The 22,127-nt window shown below is 32.5% G+C and overlaps 1 protein-coding gene across 2 annotated transcripts; it reads right to left on the bottom strand.

The window, feature by feature from the left end:
* Nucleotides 1–3,245: 3,245 nt before the first annotated feature.
* LOC129966008 (peroxidasin homolog pxn-2-like) lies at nt 3,246–22,031 on the bottom strand. Of its 2 annotated transcripts, none has more exons than XM_056080338.1 (14): nt 21,904–22,031; nt 20,525–20,631; nt 18,343–18,454; nt 14,898–15,154; nt 13,059–13,277; nt 12,692–12,847; nt 10,709–10,819; nt 9,313–9,417; nt 7,119–7,287; nt 5,785–6,106; nt 4,811–5,013; nt 4,564–4,739; nt 3,985–4,081; nt 3,246–3,378 (listed from the first exon to the last, which is right to left on the bottom strand). In XM_056080338.1, exons 1-14 carry the CDS (start codon nt 21,936–21,938, stop codon nt 3,306–3,308), a joined length of 2,142 nt encoding a protein of 713 aa, XP_055936313.1. In that variant the 5' UTR covers nt 21,939–22,031; the 3' UTR covers nt 3,246–3,305. The 2 variants fall into 2 exon arrangements, with proteins under 2 accessions (XP_055936313.1, XP_055936314.1); XM_056080339.1 differs by having other exon boundaries at nt 18,348–18,454.
* Nucleotides 22,032–22,127: the final 96 nt, after the last annotated feature.

Here is a 22,127-nt window from a genome sequence, read left to right as displayed (position 1 = left end):
ATTGTTCATTGTTCAAATGAATTCACATTTTTCCAAACGCCGAACTCAATATTACATTCAATACAAAATATTAATATTGTTATGGGACTGCGATTCTACTACTAAGTCAGTAAATTCACCGAGTTCGTTTGTAGTGGGTGTATGGAGTGAAGACAATCAGCAAACCACAATAACTAACAACGACGAAGTTTATTTAAACACACGTAGACACTAATACAAAGACGACAAATATATACAGTCAATACACAGCGGCATACTACAACATACAGTAGCCCACAAGTAGTAATCGGTAGCAATAACAACCACAGCACACAAAGCGACCAGGCAGAATTCAGCAAGAAAGGGAATCTTCGCTCTACGGTCTCTCCAAACGGCTGAACTTCTCCACTGTTTCTTCGCTTTTTCTGTATCCAACCTAGATTCACTACTACACGATTGGTTACTCCACACACGACACGACACTGCTTCTACAATAAATGCCAGGACTCGGCACACACTTCAGCAATCATGTGAGCTCCACAAAGTTTGTACATCGCTGGACTATTCCGCCGATGCTTCGTTATCCTCTCGACGACTCTATTCACGACTACGACCGACTTCAGCTTGAGACTGCCGGCCTTTTATAGTTCCCGGGAGGCGGGTCGAGAAGGTTTTGGATCAATCGGCGTCTCTCCATTCTATTGGCTGAATTGCTAAAATTCTCAAAGTTTCCAGTAATATCTATTTTGTCGCCAAATGATCGCCAAGTTTGTTGCCATGCTCTGAGACTGCTCCACTGAAGCGTCACACGATCAGCACCCAACAGAGCTGATCGTAAAACTGTCTTTCCAGTGATTGAACTAACCGTGCTGGGAAGCAATATTACAGGATTGATACAATATTTTTCTTCGGATAACCAAATTTGGGTTGATACAAACTCACCTAAGGCGAGGATTATCAGGCTGAAAAATCACACAGCCAAAACAATCCCAAATAGATTTTAATGAATTTTCAACGTGTTTTAACACAATCTTTCATCAATTTACGTTCAAAGCAAGCCTGAAAATTGGATTTTTTCCCTTGATAATTATGACGAGCTTTCGATGCATTTATTCCCGACAAAAAATATTAAGAGATAAAATTTCATTTAGCAAATCTATGTCCTCCAGTTATACGTTAGATTTCAAGATGGACAATACTTCCAATATTTCAACTGTGAATTTCTCATTCTGCAAAATCGGTGGCGTCAACTTTCAAAATTCTTATAAATATTCAGTTAAATAATAAATTTAACTCAAATTAAGCGAAAATTTTGAAATTAATCACCCAAAGTTACAATCGAGGTTTCCTTGAATTTTAATACGTTTTTAAATAATCCTAATCGCTGTGTACGAAATTTAGATTCTTACAGAAGGATTTGGAAAGCGAATGAAAATTTTAAAAACTCCTAAAAAGTTAAAGATGTTACATCAGATTATAGTAATAATTATGAAAATAAAAATAATTTGAAAAAACTGCTATCAGCATATCGGGAATCACAAGGGTGGGGGAAACGAAATCATAAGGTTCCTCCACTCGTGTAAGATAATTAAACTATGATAAAAAGACAACGGTTCGGATGCTGACCGAAGGATCAGAAGACATGGGAGAAAGTGAAGGAAAATCTGAAGATGCTGCAGGGAAGATCTGCTTTATTGAGAATAAAGTAATAAATACGTAGGTTTGAATCTTTTTGGGTCAAGCAAAACCAAATGCATTAACTTGAAATTTATAATCTTAACTTTTCTAAAACTTAGATTTTTTAAATTTATTTTTATCCTTCCTATCATTAACGCATACGAAGTTGCCAATTATATAATGTATATTTATATAATTTTATACAATAATTGCATTTTAGGCAACCCGAAATTTAAGAAAAAATTAGTAGAATTGGTATTTTAAGTACTTGCTGATTTCTCTGAATGAACAAATAGTTCAGCAATTTATTCAACAAAGATACAATTTTTTATTGTTAAAATTTGTTAAAAGTATTGTCCGATTGAGCTTTATTTTATTTTTTATTTATGTATTTTCAATTAAATAAAGATGTAATGCATTCATAAGCTGGTTCTTATTTCGAGATTTGCATAGTTCAATTGCTTTAGCATTAGTTTTGTAGCTACATTTCAGTATGGACAGTAATTTTAAATATCTGAATAGATGAAGATACACCACCTGAAGTAACATCCCTCTCCGAGACTTGTGTTGTAATGTAACCCTAGAAGAATAAAATGTGAACTAAACATATACCCACTGTAGATAATCCACGTAATAAAATCTCGAGTTTGTGAAACTCGGCCAGGGACATCAATTATGGGATTAAGGAATCAGATAGGAATTCACATAACTCGGCAGTTTAGAATACTCTGAAGAATGTATTTTTTTCACTAAAACTTAAGCGTCTCTGATTTGTGCAAAAGTTGGTTTAGGATTAATGTTAAAGAAAAACGTCAAGAGTATTGTTAGAATTGATATTTTTCTATATCGGGAAAAGCGTTTTCTAAAGTATCTTTTAAGAGGAAAAACTATGTATATAATATAAACGGCTATAAACCCCGACTTCGTTTTCAACTTATTTACAGTGGTCTCTTCCTATGGTAATATCAGGATGCAATACTTTAAGAATAAAGTCATTTTGCAACAAAACTTGAAAGCAAATGGTTCGATAACTTCAGATCATAAATGTGGGAATTTTGCATTCAAGCAGGTGGTTAATTTGTGGTCCTAAATCTACTGGCAAGTCCAGTAGATTTAGTACTAATTTATTTTATCTGAAATTAGTGACAAATGCTATGCATTATTCTTAAAGAATTGCATTCAAATGGCAGCATTCTTTGTAGTCATATGATTTTACTGTTTAGGAATCTGAGAACACAATAGTAAAAACCTATAGACCTCTGGCTTCATTAATATTTCAAAAAACCTTTGTACTTCGTAATAAGCACTAACTCCAATAATTATTTCTGAGCAACATTAACATTCAAAGTCAAAATAATTACTATATCATACAAAATGACAAGTAAAAATTACAAAAGAGTATTTCTTTGATCGATGATTGTATAAGATTAGGTGTAAAAACAGCATTTCCTATTTCAATGTAAGCTCGACTTTGAAATCGAAAAAGGACCAACTTCAAGAATATCCATGTTTCTAATAACTTGTATATACCTCCTACCTCGTAACTAAAAACTTGTTACATTTTTAGAATGACGTGACATTTTAAGGAGAAAAAAAAAAAGGAAAATACTATCCTTAGTCAACAAACAATTGTTTATTCAATAAACAAGTTAAGGCCAAAGATTGACATCCAAGTCTGTTTCATGCAAAATTACACTGCAAGGTACTCTGGGATTGGACGGCCTGAAAAAAAAAAAGAATTTAAATTAACTATTTCTGATAAAGAATACTAAATATTTTTAACGAATTACTCATATTTTTTGACGTGCTTTACATAAAAGATGGAAATCATCTACACAATTAGAAAAATAAAATTTGTACCTCGGAATATTATTTCATACAAAGTAAAAAGGGAATCTATGCACCTACTTGCGAAAGAAATGCATCTATATAGAATAAATTTAATAAATCTCCTGTATAAAAATTTACTAAATATTTTAAATTTATAAAATATGCATAATTATTTCAAAACTGCATGGAAGTCGTTTTACAAAATAAATCAAACCTCACGATGTTATCTAAAAGTAAACAGGAATTGCAATTGTATCCTCTTCTTAACGCTCCTAAGTATTAAAATAAGTGTTTACTTCTGCTATATTGTTGAGTTAATCCAATAATTAAGCATTGAATATTGAGTTTCTGAAATTTTAGTTCAAGTTCAAACTTAAGGTTATTGTTTTCACTCAATCTCATGACTACAATTTGAAGACGGCAGGGCTTAGCACACCTGTGAAATGAAATTTAAACACGCTTCAACCAATTTTACAGAATAAAGGAAGTAAAACTTACGACTCCACTTCAAAAACCTTTCGATGTATTTCTTGAACGTCCGAGTTCCTACACAACAGTGACGCCAGCGTCGTCTTTTGGATAGAGGCAATTTGCTCTGCAAAACAAAGGAACAGATTTCAGTCTTTCTAAAACTAAGAGAATTGCTAGTGAAATAATTGCAACAATTGGTTTGAAATAATTGCAATTAGTGTGAAAAATTTATGACGCAAGACAGAAAAGTAGTTTCTATATACATTTCATTTGCATACTCTGTAAAGATTTGGAAGAAAACAATAAGCTAGTGTAAAATTGAATTTAAGTTAAGTTAATAAATTGGTAGATCATGCCACATTCCAAATCACTTTCTGGAATAGCCTTTTTTGAATCTCCAAGCATGCTCACAATATTTAATTTTATTAAAAAAATTTCAAGTTGATGCTGCGAATTTTAAAATAAACTTCAGAAATGGAGAATCAACTGAGAATACAATTTACTTTTAAAAGTGCGAATACTATCCTATTATAGCTAATAAACAAAACATACATCAGATGAGATGTATATATTCTTTAGTTAAAGTTTTTAATCTAAATTACTCACCATTAGAAAATTTCCCCGGGTGGTGAATATTTTCATACCAGAACCTATCTCCAAATTTGAGAACTTTGAACTGATGAGATACGATGCAAGTGAAAGTGGGTCCCAGCAAACCACCATTGACGGGAAACTCTGAAACTCCAGCTGGGAACAGGTCAATTTCGTGAACTCCACCAGGACTGCAATGAGTAAGAAAAAAAATTTAAAAGTGAAAAATTATTTTGAGAGGATAAGAAAAATGTTCTCTTACCCATAGACAGCAGCCAGTCTCTCAATCACGTGTTCTGGCATGTAATGATGGAGATCCGAGTAATCCTTGACTTGGGGCAGGCCACAAACCTCACGCCACTTTGTGTAAGGTGGAAGACCATGATCCCGTCCACGCTGGACGTTAATTGAGAACAAGTCAAAACCGGGATCGTTCATTTTCTTCGCAAATAAATGGTTTGTGACCTACAGAGAATCCATTAGTTACCATTTGTTTCATGATAGCCCTGTTGGAACTGACATCGGAACAAAGTTTTCGAAATTTTATCAAAGTTAATGAGTTAATGATAGTGCCCAAATGAATCTAGATAATTATCTGAATGGGGCGCATCTCTTGGACGTGTTAGATTTAAGCGTTGCTTTTACCAGAGGAGAAACCATTTTATAGTGTACATGCCAGTTATTTTTTTTAAATGTTATTTTGAAAAGTAAACATCTCAATGTGACATTCTGCCTGCATTAAAAATATTGAATATTCAAGATTTGCAAGCATTAAAAAAATTCCATTCTTTAGTACTCTCAGGTCATACTGTTTTTAACTCAAAAATACAAGAATGCAACAAAAGAATCTAACAATTTTTGACAATTGATTAAGCTGATATTTAACCTTTTGCACTCGGATGGTGTCTCAATCACCATTGTAAACTGTGCATCATTTTAATACTTTATTTGAATTTTGATTTTAAAAAATGCCCAAAGAATGGCAATATGAATTTTAAGGAAAAAATAATCGACATCTTAAAAATATACTTTTTCCATGGCAATAAGCAAATCCTTGTGTTAGCTGAATTTTGCATCGAATTACTTTTCCGAGTGCAAAGGGTTAAAATCTAAACTAAATCGACCAAGCCTTTGCCTTAAATACAGTTTTCATCTAATAATTATATCAATAACATCTGATAATTCTCATAACATACGAGGAATGTCTGTAAAATAACATTTAAAAATATTTCTCACCTGCCTGGAGAAGAGATTGTCAACTCGTTGTGCCTGCTGATATGCTTGCGCCGATAGCAAGGATGCTACAGGATCACCGTGGGGCCCGCAATAATCGTCCATGCTGAAGAAATCGCCACTCAAGAGGGGGCTACTCGCAGGAGAGTGTCCAATACGCTGGTACCGTTCTGAAAGCATACTGTGGCCATACCGAAACGCGGCAGAGGCGAACACGTTGTATATTGTCGGGTTGAGATTTGGATCATAATGATAATGCTTGGTGGGCACACTCAGCTGCAGGACATCCACAAGTTCTCCTCCTAAAATCCGAGGAAGGTATTCTCTGCAAGATAAATCTATTTATTGCACATGTCATTGTATTTTACAACGCGCAAACGAATTCAGTTTGCGTAGTCTGTACAATTATAGCATAAATTTAGTAAAAGTCAGTAGCGTATAGTAAGAAATGAAAGTCACAGGTATGAATTTCATTTGTTTCCCCCACTGTAATGGGAAAAGCAAAATATCTTTTTAATAGTATTTTGTCTCATAAATTTCCAATTGAATAGTGTTTTCAAATATTCTGAAGTACAATCTTGAAAGAATCGAAATTTTTGACCTAAAATAGAATTTCTACAGAAATAGTCTTTAAATGTCCTAACTTGTAACAAATTGCTATTCCCATTAATGGAATGAAAAAGCATTGTAAAATAACTCGATTCAGTGGGATTTATGCTAGTCGGAAAAATAGAAATAAAAGAAATGTGGGGGAACTGAAGAATTTAAGGACTGAATGCATCGGTTAGAAGAAAGGCATCTTTCTGCAATTATTTCGGCATTTTGTCAACAAGCAACTTGGCAATATCGTATTCTCTTTTAAAAAATTTACTATTCTTCTCAAAGGCATAAAATTAACTGCAATCCATTGTGTATTAAGGTGCTAAATTAAACTATTATACATTCACTTTGTATGCAAATACGGTTTATATTCATGAAACAGCAATTCATTTATCATTTAGTTCATGACAAAACTGAGGAAAAGAGATTGAAGACAATAATGTTGAAGAGATACCCATACAGAAATAAGTTTCAGGTGATGTATGAAGCCATCACTATAAATAATCTTGAATTCAAATAATCATTTTCAAATACAATTCATATGAAACTGCTCAGAAATGATAAAGTGTATATTTCTCACCTTTATCGTACTCTAAATAGTACCTAAATACTCTAAATAGTCGCCCAATAACCACCTTAGGCAAACCAAGTATTTATATTGTTTTCTAGTATCAAAACCAATTGACTGACAGAGATAAACCCATTAATTACTTTATGAATATCTTGATGCAACTTACTTGTAGGTGATGTGTTGCATAATAGCACCAACGATCTTTCTGACAACATGAAAAAGAGTCTCATCGGGCCATCCACGAATTCTCAGGGCATCTACAAGACGATTATGTTCCCGAGCCCACAGCGTATGCAGAGCCGCCAGGAACGGATTCTCGTTTGCTCGTTGCTCACCTGTTAGAAATCGAGAAATTACTGAAGCAGCCATTCTTCAGGTGCTTTTCAATGTCTCGGCAAATTTTGCAGATGACAAACATGAAATTATCTGCTTAGAAGAGTAAGAAAACCTTTTTACTGAATGACGGAGTTTTCACCTCTTTTCTATAAAAATTGAACTTTATTATCAACCTCTAAAGAGACAAGGAAGGCAATTGTATGAAAACATTTATTTACTGAAACTTTGGAACTGGACTATAGCTTTATTAACTACTAGCCGCCTTAGGCGACCAGCCGGTTCGCCAGTATTACCGCTCGATACAATTTTCAATTAAATATTTTAAGTAACTGGTCTCTTAATAGATTCTCAAACAAAAAATTTTTAATCTTCAAATTTTGATAGTCATACCAAACTTATACTGTTGTTTAGATCGTTTCGTTCAGTTTACTATATATATTTTGCTAATGTGTTGTCATTTCAGGTAAAACTTCAACTTTAATTTAAAGTGGAAATGATGAAATTGCAATTAATAAAGATATTTTTTAATAAAACCAAGCGTTTTATTTTATTTATGATCTTTATTGTTATTTATTTATTATTATTAAATACGAGTATCGCAAACACAATCGCTCGGATTTAAGTCTTATGGGAACTACAAAATATTTTTCATAATTTATGTAATATCTCAAAGAATAATTCAACAAAAATTTCTCAGTTTCAGCATAAAATTCAGTTTGCAGTTTTGCTTTCAAAAGGATTGAAATGAAATCAATAATAATATTTTGTTCCGGCCTATAAATATATTTCAAAAATTATGAAGTCTAAATTTAATGCAGTAAGGCATCATATTCTGAGAAATAGTCTGGACACACAAAATTTTAAATGAATGAATGTTTCTATTTTCCACGATCAACTAAGACTTATTTATGAAGTTTTGAATTTTTAAAATTTAGAAAAACTCAACATTTTCATAATCTTAGGCCAATTAATCTTGAGAAACCTGCGCGATGTTTGGCGTATTTTCTTTGAAACGATCGATGGAAAATCTAAAATTATCCTTTTATTGAATAGTGATATTTAAATTTTCATAAATCAGTCAGTTTAAGTGATTGATTTAGTTGATTGGAAATTAACTCTTTATTTAAAATATTAATGTTTCAAGAACATTGTTATTCGTGATTTCCACAGCAGAAGCTTTATGTAAAATCAAAAATTCGTTATTTACTAGAGCATTTGTTGAATCAAGTTACATAAAATATAATCATTTTCCATTTAGACCATTTTAGCAGATCTGTGTCTCACTAAAGGCTTACAAATTAGCTGTGTGGCCCTGATTTGAATGGATATCCTGTTCATATTAAACAAAACTTGCCTTAAAATAAAACTGATTTATTGAATTATTAATATAGAGAGTGTAAAAGATAAAATAATTTTTCTTGAATTTATTTTTTAGAAAAAATAATATTTCATTTTTGTTTCATTTCCTACAGACACGTGCCGAAAATTTTATTTTTGCAGATTTCATTTCCAAAAAGATTTAATTTATTTTTAATTGGAGCTTTAATCAATGTGATGGCAACACTTTGAAAAAAGCTAATTTTTTCCCATGAATTCGAAACGTGCTCGTGCAACATAAATTTTATTTTTATTTTGTACGAAAAAAATTGTTGAAAAATATTGGTATCATTTAAAACAGATAAATTTTTGATCTATAACTTCATGTAAAAATCTTTTTTGTGCGGTAATATTTTCGGAAGTTATAACACACACACACACACACTGAGCTTTATTCTAAGTATAGATATGCATTTAATGGTTTAAAGGATATAAATATGTACAGCCTGAAATAATTAAAATTCAAAATGAAATAATTCAACCGATGGAATTTTAGAGACATTTCAAGAACGTTTCTTTTCAAATTTTAAATAGTGGCATTTTCTAACAAAGGAATTCTGCACCTATAAAAATGGTCATCTTTAAAATTATCAATTAAATCTGAAAAACAAGCAATGCAGAAGTTACCGTATTAAATTGCATCTTACCAACATGGAAGCATCTTTTGTCACAAACATCGTGCCCTGCTTTGCAAGGTCTGTCCTTTCTAGGAGGATAACTCCACCCTGTCGAATAGTCCATGGCCAACTTGGCTGCAAAAATTGGAAATCTTTTCATTCATTTGCAGTGCTTATGCAAATTTAAGGGAAATCGATAATTCCGGAATGTTGAAATTCATCCATGTAAATATCAAGATTTTGTTTCTTAAATTCTTTCTTCGTATTTCTGATATTTTACATTATGTTTATTTAATAAGAATATTGGTGCGATACGTGTTAAACGTGCCTTACCAATAAAATCTTGGGAGCCATTCAGCATTTTGGGACATTATTATACAACGCTGCATAGATGTTATAGTACAATGAAGGAAGAAACGCATCTTTATTGAACTGTTTATATTTGATGATTTAAGGGATATAAATATATATCAAAATAGACTTAAGATTGCATGAGCATTGATATTTATATAAACCGAGCCCCATTACGAGAATGAAACAATTCGCATATCTCCATATATGTAATCTAATAAATCTAAGTGTTCGATAACATATCTCCCAACTCATTAATAGACCAAGGTATAGAGCAGAATTTAATGCGGGTATTCAGCGACCGACTTGAAATAAATTCGGATTATCAGTATTCTGCTCGTTACTCGATTCATAGATTTTCCCTGTGAATAGATGCTTGACCCTAGATGAACAACGGAAGCAAGAAGTCTTAAACTCTATGCGAGTAATAGAAAGTTAATTTCTAGACAACTGACAAAAATTAAACCCTATTTGATTAGAGAATATTCCATACTTTTTACATATGAAACGGCAATGCTTGTTTATTCTTTGTTCAGCATTCGAGCAAATCAAAAAGAGCTCTTTTTCATGTTGTGAATTTAACTCTTCGTTTAAATCAATAAATTTGCTTTGGACATCAACAGAATGACAAGAAATTCCCATACAAATATTAATACGACGATCGCTATTTTTGCCACTATTAGCAGAACATAAAATTGCGATTTATTTATCCAATAATCCACAGTGTTTCAACCTGTCGAAGTATCATTTATATGGGGATTATTTAATGAGACAGTTTGCTTCCTCATGAACTGCAATAAAATGTCTACAGAAAAAAAAGTCGCAATGAATAAGAACAGTTTAGCAGTGTACATGTGGTGAAAAGCTTACAAACCAGATAACAGCTACTCTACATGGGCGGTTGCTCTTGTATTGTGGTCATGTTACTGGATTGCGAACCACAAGGCCCAGGTTCTATCCTCACTCATACCAATCCGCCACATTGGTGACCTGGACATGATAACATGTTGCACATACAACAGACATGAAATATACTGGTGGATGTTCTTAACCCCAATTAAGTGCTCATACTCACCCCCCGTTCCTCCATGCTCTCGTAGTTTCCTCATCAGTTCCTCCGATGAGCCATACACCAAAGACGCATCGATGAAAGCAGTCAATTGGTTCATTTGTTCACGATGCCGACCTGAAAATAAGAGACACAAGATTAAATTAAGGCACAATTTCTTCGACACTTGACTGATGTTGAGATTTACACATGATATACATCAGACAGCTATGCAATCAATTAATTAGCATTTTGTTCCCCGATTTAAATGATAACTTAAATATTTTTAACACATTAACAAAGTTTATTCAAATATCATTTCTCTATACAAACTGATGCTTAAGATAGACACACCGTCCAATGCCGTCATTTCAAGTATACAAAGTTAAATTTTCAAGTAAAATTCTATGATCCAGAATCATTTCTTTACTCTATAGTTCATACGGCGTCATTTAGTTCTTGGTCTTTCTATCCAGTTTCTGTGCCACCACATTTCTTGTATTATCATTTAACGGCATTGTAAGAGCATGTCCAACCCATGTTCAATGCCATTTTTTTAATTTTGGCGAAAATACGTTTGGAAGAAGTCTTTATTACATAATTCAATATTTGAAATTTTGTTTAACCAATATATTTTTAAAATCCTGAAGCAAGTAATTTGGAAGCCATTTGATTTATATTCTTGTGATTTAGTAAGTTCCTAAGCTTCACTCTTCAAAGAAGGATTGCTAATACTACTGAATTAAACACAACGAGTTTAAGGAAAACCTCGAATATAAGCAATAATCTATTCTGAAGGAATAATAGGACTTTCGAATTCTAGTTTACATTTCCATCTATAATCAAACCATTTTATAATCGAACATGTAAAACCTTTTGATATCCTTTATTGATTCATGAAAAGCGAATCATTACTTTTACTATTTTTCATCACTTGTTTTCATTTATTTTCAAACACACCCGTTTGGAAATATCGAGTTTGTCTTCATGCAGACAAAATTTTAAGACAGAAATATCGTTAGCATAATCAAAGTCTTTCAGTTTACAGTTGAATTCCAGAATATTCTTTTTTATATTTTAATGACCGTCTTTCCAGTATATTACATTGTGAAGAGCATTCCAGATAGAGCCCCACAAAAATAAATATATTGTGTAGTATGGATTCCTAAAGTTCAGTAACAACTTTGAGCAGTTCATTTATACTGTCCTTTCCAAATACTCTGTTTTTTGGAGGAGAGGCTCTAATAGCCATCGAAGTTTCCTGGGAGTAATTTCATCCATAAAGTTTAAATTCTTTATTAAATGCCGAGATTTTTTAGTACCGTTCCGCGTTTGAAAGTTCCTCAAAATAATTCTTTGGTCTGTCCCTTATCTTCATGTCATTCATTTCGGAACAATTAGAATGGGAAAGGGCAGTTCGACCATGTGGAGGCCGATTTATGAAATGTTCCAGATCATTTTCCTAAGTATGCAATTGTTAAAATAGATTATGGACCAGACAATTTCATAATGTAATTTAACGTTCCATAAATTTCAAAAATTTAAAACAAAATGCTTGAACTTAAAATCTTATTTAGCATAACAATTTGATATCAAAAACTATTTTTATTATTAACGTAGCTTTTGTCCAGAATAGATTTAAAAGTGATTCGGCCTTAATGAAACAATTTCGGATTGCCTCACTCCATTGTCGGCTACAATGAGAAAGCAACACATGCTGATCTCTAGAGCTCGTTCACAGCGCCACCTGTTTATTTGAAATTCTTTATGCGATTCCGATTCCTACTGATGTTTTCCACCTCCCTCCAAGTCTGTACGAGGAGTTCAGAAGTACCCAATATTATGAACTTGCCTTCCCGATCGTTTTCCCATTATGGAACAGTCGTGTAACCAGAATATGGCAATTAAATTTATTCAAATACTTGGCAACACACTGAAGACTATAAAAGCATGTCCCTCCCCCCATCACCTTGTTTTAGGAGGGGGATGCAACTTCTAATTTGTACTCACCGAGGCTAAGCGGCGTGCAAGAGGAGGGGCTGTAAGCGTAGGCAGCGGATCGGACAATTGCAATACAATGGCCTCGTTCGTAAAAGCCATCCTCATAATCCATCACAATTGGCATACACTCGGGATGTCTCGTCTCTGGCCTGCAGCAGCTAGGTGCTGAAACAAAACGAAAAATTAAGTTCTTTCAATTCATTACCAAGACAACCCAAGATAAACTCGAAATTCAGTTACGGATCATTTTATATGAAAATGAATAATTTCCATTGAAGTAATGAACTAGAATCCGAGAGTCTGCTAAGTAGCGCTTTAAGAATTTTGTATAAGAAATATATATATAGTATAACTTAAAAACCAAAGGAAGACTTACGTATGTCTTCAAATTTGTTTCCCTTGATAACCTTAACTGTAACCCCTGGAGTAAGGATAGTCTCATGGGCTATCATCTGCCCCCAAAATACAGCCAAGTTGGACAGATTAGAGTAAGTAGTGTTTGGTCCTTGCCGGGTCTGACTCACTAACCACTGATACACTTGGCGTGGGCTGGGAAGTGGACCACCATCTGCACGTCGCCGCATTTCGTTCACACCTGGAATTAAAAAAAAGATGTCAAAAATTAACATCTTTGAAACTCAAAAACCGAGTAAATCTTGTATTATATTTTCAATCTCCTCATTTGAATCACCCGAAATTAAATATTTTGAAGTGGTTCTAACTGCAAAATAAAAGCGACTTCCATTTCCAAGACATGGGAATTGGCAATCGAGAAAGAAAAAATTATTCTAATTGCAGTAAGTCACTAGTTTATTACACCTGTATTTGTACAACTGGGCAAGTAGAAAGTTAATAAGGCAATTAAAATATAATCGTAAGCGATAATTTCAAAATACTAATGCTTTTATGTTATATTTAAACCTCACAAAGCAAATTTGGTGCACCATTTGATCAGATTGCAAGGGGAAGATTAATGCCTTGTTATACACATTAGTTACATCTAGTTAAACACACAAATAGACTTGTACGTTGTGATCATGGCGTGCTAAAAGTTTTGATTCAATTTCCCAAGCAATACGCCTCTGGGATTTTCCTAAGAGTCATTAAATTACTTATTTACAAGCTTAAAATGTTTGGAAATATCACTTCGCAGCTGCCTACACGAAACATGCTCGTAGAATTACAGGATATAAATTTTTCAGTTTTACAGGATATAAGTTTATCTTAAATCTCATTATCTATGTTTATAATTTTCTGCAGCAATCCTTTTATAAGAGCATTTTTGGAGGAGGGAGGAAGAGATACAGACCATTGCATATCCAGAGTTTTTACATGTTAAATAATTTGTGTTTAATGCAACCAAGTAAGATCTCTACGTATCTACATAATAATTCTATCAAAAAGGCACAAGTTTATGTTTCTAAATTTTTAAAGTCGGGTTCAAGATAGCGATCAAAGCTATGTAAATCTCAATTACGCATGGCAATTACCATGCCAAACATGCAAATGTGAAACGATTTAGCAAGAATGGAGAAAAAAATAGTTTTGCATAATCCTTCTGACAACTATTGCACATTATTATAACCAATCATGGATTTCATATTAAGTTTTCTACTCAAAATTTAATTACTGTTTTAGACTTTCGTATAGTTGAAAATGATTTAAAAATTCGATTTTAAAGACTCATTCGTTTAGTGAATAGAAAAGCCACATAAGAACTTCTACCATATTCGTTATTCCCACTACCAAAATATTGGTTTGGGGGCTTCATTCGCAGAAAATGGTTTAATAAGAAATTCTGATGCGTTTTATTTTAATCGAAATCGCATGAAAATTCCAAAAAAAGAGGCAAATGATCAAGACGGAATGAAAGATCCCATCTTCAAGCATATTTAAGTTGTATTCTCTCTAACGTCTGATAATTTAATATATATAATGTTATAACCATCAAGTCTGCACAATTTCCTGTGATAAACCATCTTTATACCATGCATACCATCTTGAAAAGAAATGAATATTGTACCCGAATATGACGCCTTAACTTTCAAGTACCTTTTACTTTGACATCATGGTAAAATGAAATACAAAAGAAATTTCATTTTAGAAAAAATGAAATCATTTGAGAAGTACGAAAAATAATTGTTACAAATATTCCAAAAACATAACAAGAAAAGTTTTAAAAAACTATTTAATATCTGTAAAAAAGAAAACTTACCATCCGCATAAGCAGGGGTTAGCCATCGCTGGTAAGGTTCAGATGTTTTCCCCCAACAGGGATGCTGTAAATTATTGCAAGAACCATCCATGCTGCGATAAAATGGAGAGTTGAAATCGCAAGTGATGGCTCTTCTGTGAGGAACACGAACCCCATGCGCCGCCAATAACTCGGCTACTTCTGAAGGAGGGAGATTACGAAGTTCAGCTAGTCGATTCTGCACGGTCGTATTGATGTCAACACTGCGGGGATTGAAGCTGAAATAAGAAGATTCACATCAAAATTGGGTACATCTAGCACACATCACATGAAAAAAAAATCACTTTTAGCCCCTTAAAGAATTCTTTTTACCATTATCGGTTCTATCTCTGCCTACTAAGCTAAACAAACGTCAATTCATCTATTTTTTAAAACACGATTTCGATGCAAAGTTTGCAAACGGGTTCAGATACTTGAGAAATGACTTAATTGATACTAAAAGGTAAAAAGAAACCACTGAATTCTCTTTTCAAACTTTCTATTAAAGCAAAAGATTTTATTTTGTTGTCATTTCTGTTTAATAGGTTCACAATCTCATTTCAAGATTCTTCAGATGAAACTGGAAAAGAAAAATCAACACTAAATATCAAAATATTTCAATTTGATAAAATTTGTAATTTAAATTTCTTGAAACATTGCCGATTTGAGACATTGCGACCTGCGACCTTGAAACATTGCAACCTGGTTATCTCTTTTATGCATATTTTCAAGTTGCGAGTGAAATTTAACGTTTATGCCGATAACGTTAAATTTCAAAAGCATTGCCACGAATTTGTTGTTGAATTTCATTTCGTTTGTTGAATTAACTACCTATTTTGATATTGAGAATACACGACGACATATTTCGTATTTTTATGCTGGAAATACAAGCGTAGTCTACCCCTCAAATTATCATATCATGCCTCAAAATTCTATGCAAATTGGAAATTACCCAATATCCCTTTGGCTGGAGCATACATTAAACTCTTCAGCAACTTGAACCATCCAACCTTAAAACCTAAATTCAACACTGCTTCCAGTAGATCGTCTTAGGGGGGACGGTGGGGCCCACTAGCGCCCTGGTTATCTCTCTTATGCATATTTTCAAGTTGCGAGTGAATTAAGGAAATGCCGCATACTCTTTAAGAAAAATACGAAGTGAAAATGTCATCCTTTATCAATTTAAAAATTGATCCGTTTTATTTTTAGTATAATCTGCGCAGAATTTTTTTTCTACTCATGGAGCAAAAATAAATTTGAATTAAAAGTATCAAGGTGAATTTAAATAAGATCCCAAATTATACTCTTTAAAAAAATATATAAATTTTTCCGGATTTGATTAGAACAATTTCCTTTTAAAAAGATTTTAATAACTGATATAAGAAAAATGTTTTTCTCAACAATTTTGCATGTCTTGTAAAAGCACCCTGGCAAACAATAAGTATCCTGCAAACTATCCTAACTATTCCTCATAATCGAGCCAAGAGTAGATTACTCCCAATTGGACCCTGGTTAGAGAGTAATCGATCCAATTGGCTAAAAGTCTTAATCACCAGACAAAGTGCTCACAAAATACCTCGATTAAATGGAGCAAAAAGTGATAACATGGAGCATAACAATACTGAGGAAATTATATCACAAAATGGAATATTATAAATTAACTTAAAAAACCACCATAAGTATTTAAGAATCAAATAAGTAATTCTACTTTGATCTATTACAATAAAATGAATTGAGAAATGTGCAATATTACCCGGTTGAAGTAGCCAAAAACTAACGGAGCACCCACGCAACTTCCAATAAAAAAAAAATCGTGAACTCATTTGCTCCATGTGATACAAGTCTTAAAAACCAAACGCGTCAATTTTCAGTTACGACGTTCTCTGATCTAAGCCTGCAATTCGGATCACCCATCTAATTAGGTTACCTTTTGCTATTTCAACTGTAGCAGATAGTATCCAATTAGATTGCAAATGTGGTCAGATTAGAGAGGATATGCGACAGACAACATACTAATCCTTTGACATATTTTAATTTTCTGGATATAATATCAAAAGCCCAGAGGTAAATCCGACCTATTTTACTGCCCAAAACTTCAATAAATTTATCATTTCTCGTGCATAAAAACTCTATTAGTGCAAGAGCTTTATATAAATTCACTAGCGGCTAAATCACAACACGGTTGTGAATTGGATGGGCGAATCGATTTTATTCGTAGGTAAGTAGTTTTTGCGAAAGTCAAAATGGGTTTTTATCATACGCAACCGGTATAAAAGCCAAATCGAGAATTTAAGGTATCTGATTACAATAAAATAGATTGGGTTAAAATTAAGAATTTTTTTAATTGTTTTGTTTTAAAACCCATTTATTTGAATCTTCAAATCTGTGTTTGCTTTATTTTTACGAATAATAGAATCCAAATAATGGAAATTTTTTTATAGAAATTCAGATATCCGAAAAAGGAACCAGATATTTTCCATCACTTCATCACAAGCAGTACTCAAAATTAAATTAATTTACGTTTTGCTCCACCAATTCATTTTTATCTGCATCGGAATACTTTAGTGAATGTTCAACAGAATTCTAAAATAAGTCATTGAATTAATCAGTGAATTAAATTTTATATTGCTAATAACTTACTACCATTTAATAAAAATACATATTCTAAGTACATTATATTATTGATTTTTCGGGTTTTAAGGAATTACTCAATACTTTCCCAATTTTAACTATATTTTGATATTAATTAACGATGAAAAAGCCAAGACTCTCCAAACCACCAAAGTGCGCCAACCAAAAACCGATAATTTATAAGAGAACAAGCATCTGTATGTGCTGTTTACACAGACACACACAAAAAAAATATTATTGCCCGTCTTTCACTGTCAACAGAAACAAGTCTTTTCTTAAGAATTTTGCCTACAAAAAGTTCATCTTTCATTGGACTGGTCCGTCTCGTACACAGCGTGTTGCGATTTAATCGCTAGTTATAAATTCATTTAAACCATACTTTCCACAATAAGAAAGTTGCGAAACCACAAAGTTTGACTATAGATTACTAGAATTACTATGCGGAATTCGATTTGAAATTTAAATACCCCAATTTATATCCTTAATTTTGAATTCATTCACGCTTTTTCCTTTAGTATTTTGTAGAAATCATTCATTGTCTAATATTAATCAGATGTTTAATATTAATTACGAGTATCGATATTGACTACTCAAAGAGTTACAACTAGGTATAATTTGTCCTAAATGGGATTAATGATTCAAGAACTAGGCAGGATCATACCGAATCAAAGACATGCTAACGCACTGAATGCAGTTGACTTAATTTTTTCGTGTGCAAGAGAACATTATATTAATGCAAAGTTAATGATAAAAGATATGTTAAGCATTTCACAAAAAATAAGGCTAAAAATCAAACCTCACAAGCTCTTGAGTAACTTCAAGAAGGTTCTTGGATATTTGGTGGATGGTGGCCTCCTCAGAGCTTGGTTGATGAACGTACGATAGGAAGTACGAAGGTTCTGGAACATCTACGAAGAATAAGTAGCCAAGGATTAAAGAAAATTCTCATTTTATAACTACAATTACTCCTAATGGACTTTTTAGAGATCTTTGGTTTCATGGAGATGGTATAGCTCAGCTATACCACCTGGGATCAGAAACAGCAACAACTCCTTACAGAACAATATCCATTCTTCATTGAATCTCTCACAAGACTTAAAATTTCAAAATATTCATACCTCCATATAAAATAAAATTTATCTTTTCGCTCCAATAGTTAATTCGATTATTAACATTTTAAGTTCATTTTAAATTTTTAAAAATTAAAATTTGTAACGCGAAGAAGCAGAAATAGCTGCCATATTTTTTGGTCACCTTCAAAAATTTTTTTAATTGGTTCAGAAACTAAACTTATTTTTACAATTTTATTATTAAATCTCAGAATAGCGTTTAAACTCTTGGAATAATAAGCATGAACATTGTTTCTAAAGACCGAATTATGAAATCGTAATTCACATGCTTAGTAAATCATCCAATTTAGATGAGCTTTTTTGAGAACATCAAGACTGGTTTAGGATGGATCTTATGTGCAATCGTAATCATACGAGAGCGAAACCAAAATTGACATATATAATTTAAATGTTCATGCTACTTCAGATAGGCAACATTTAACCATGACGAATTTCAAGGGCACTAAAATTGATTCCATTACGAGTATTCAATGGAACCGGGACTCAATTCGTAGCTCTCTATAGTTTCGAAACCGAGTCAATCTCCATAAATATCAGTGAATTCTGTACTCCGATTTCAATCGTCTATGAATACATTGCGTTTCTGTCGCATGTCAGTGGTCCGTGTTTATTGCTATTTCAAGTTTATACAATATGAACTTTGGAGAAGCCTGTTACGAATTTCCTCAAAGTTTTAAATTCCAAATTCATTTGGAAAGAATCTACACGGATTTTTCTTTGGCATATAAAGATTATTGAATATATTTCTTAAAACTTTAGACTAATATTGCTTAAAATATCTAATACCCATATACATTTATTTTTCAAAAGTAATAAAATCTAGTTGTTTGTAAAAGTGATTAATTTGTTGTAATAAAATTAATTACGTTTTCATGGCCTCGTATTTTAGTTATTTTTTCCTTTTAAAAAGTTTCTTTAGTTAAACTCAAATTTGGATATCTAGAAATGTCAAAGAAATATCATTTATTAAGCGAAGGACAAAACAATTTATCCCAGTTAGACATTTTAGTATTCGGCAAGACTTCAATTTCCTAAATTTCGAATAATTTGCGTTAACAACATGCTTCGAAATTCTAGTTTTTGACTGTATTTAATAATTTTTAAGCAACCTTTAAACTGAAGGCAGTCGATGCCATGTTTCTGTTTCTAACTTTATTTTCTTACTGTTTTAGATGCTCATTGCAGTCAAGGTACACCAGTTTATTCCGTTTTTAAAGCAGTTTTGGATTTATAAAAAAACTGAACGGAATTCATTTATAGTTATTTCCCCCATGAATGTTAACCCAGATTTTCTAGGCAGATTTATGACGTTGATAGCTACCTAGAGACTGAGGTGCAAGAGAATATAGATGCCACAGGTGTCAGTCTTAGGAAATGCCAAAGAGGCAAAACATTAATGCGTTTATGTCACTTTAAAAATTCAAATCTGATGAGGGAGCTCCATTTACACTTGTTAAAGCTCCATTTACACTAAGAGGAATGAAAAATGTTACACTCTAATCGCTATTTACTCTCGCAAAGCTTTAGGACGCACTTTATTAAAATTATTAATTCTATTTTTACGGAAAGCTTTTCACCATTCAGTTTCTAGATGTCCTTTCAAAGAAATTATTTGCTCATAAAATTTGGTAAAATAAGTTGCATCAAATTAGTTTTTAATTTGAGTTATAACGGGTTCGAAATTGCAAACAGTTGCACTTATAAAAACATCACGTTTTCGGAATTTCGAGTATATGCAATTCGTCCATTCATATACTCTTTGAGTGGAAGTTCGGTTTTTCATTGAAAATTTCAGATGCTGTGTGCTTTATAGATATAAAAATCGCTTTAACTTGTGAAACTTCATACCTTCCGTAGGCAGCTGTACAGTAAAATTGTTGGATTCAACATCCTCTAATGCTGATTCATTTGCCGTCAGAACTCGACCAGATGCTGTAGTCAGCAACAGGAACAATCTAGGAATACATCATAGAATATATTGTTTCCAATTTTATAAACATTAGATTATTTATAAATGCAACTGGAGAAATTAAAAACGCGATTGAAATGAGAAGGAAGGCGAGATCTTTTAACTGAACTCCGTTAGCACAAAATGCCAAATATTGTTACAATCGTTCCGATATTTTCCGCTCTTCAGAATAGCGGAACAATGTCGTAGTGATATAGTATAATATCTTCTTCTGACAGGGAATAATATTTTAGGCCAATATCTGAAAAATTGGAAATAATTTTCCCACGAATAAATTGAGATTTTTTCCGATAGGAATTCGATAACAAGATTAATGTTACCATCGTCACAAAACTACTAACCGATTAAAATCAGTAGATATTTGCATGCTTTATTTAGGGTGAAAAGAGTCACGATTTTTAACCGCTCAGAGACATTATACGACAGTGATATATTTTTATTCATAGCAATTCATTGATAAAAGCAAATTTGAATAATTAAACAGGCAAAAGGAATTGCTTTATTAATAGAGAAAAGAATGTTGTTTATATGAAGTTGCACTAAAAACAAGATAAATTCTGCAAACGCCACTCATATAGCATTTAAATTATTTTTATTTTTGAAATTTTAAGCCGCAATTTCTGATTTTGCTGAAATCTATGAATTGTCTTTAGTCATGAAGAAATGAATTATTAAATTGCAGCAATGAATAGATTTTATGTATTAATATGTCAAATACCTAACAGAACTGTAAGAATGTTTGCATTTTTTGAACAAAAATGTAGTGCAAGACATTTTATTGAGAATAATTTGATATCTAGCTTAAATATATGCATTACATTTTTTAAAATATAATTTCTATTGCGCCTACATGGAAAAGTAATGCTGCATACTGAAATAATGCCAACGCCATCAGAGTTGAGACTCCGAGTTTTGAATTACAGTCAAATTGCAAAAGTGAGTGACACCTCAATTGGATACCTGCTTTCCAAACTTCACACCAGGAAATAATGGGAAATGTGCATAAGGCAAATGTAAGCAGTTGCATGTAAAAAATCGATAGGAAATATACTGCATTTAAAAATAAATAGCTGCACATTCCTTCATCGCTTGTAAGAAATTACGTCCCTATTAAAGAAAGATTTTATACTATATCCCCCCGAACGTTATTTTTGATATTCTGGATGTCGTACAATATCGTGAAGATAAAAGAACAGTATTTTAAGGCGAGATTAAAAAAAGCTCCGAAAGACAACAAAAAAGTTGCAATGTAACTTACACCAATCCACTTGAGAAAAATTCCATGCGAACCATTCTGGTGAATAATTACAAAACTCAAGTCGGCTAACTTTCACCAAACTATATACGGAAGTATTTATTTAAATTGATTGATTGATCATATCAGGCATACTGGTCTTCAGATACTGTTGGAAATGCACATTACGTTTTATTTGATATATTAAAATTACAGAAAACATGTCATCTCTTCATCTTCATTTTTTT

Source organism: Argiope bruennichi, chromosome 4, assembly GCF_947563725.1.
Source record: "Argiope bruennichi chromosome 4, qqArgBrue1.1, whole genome shotgun sequence".
Classification (NCBI taxonomy): Eukaryota; Metazoa; Arthropoda; class Arachnida; order Araneae; family Araneidae; genus Argiope; species Argiope bruennichi.
This window is presented reverse-complemented; position numbering and strand designations above follow the sequence as displayed.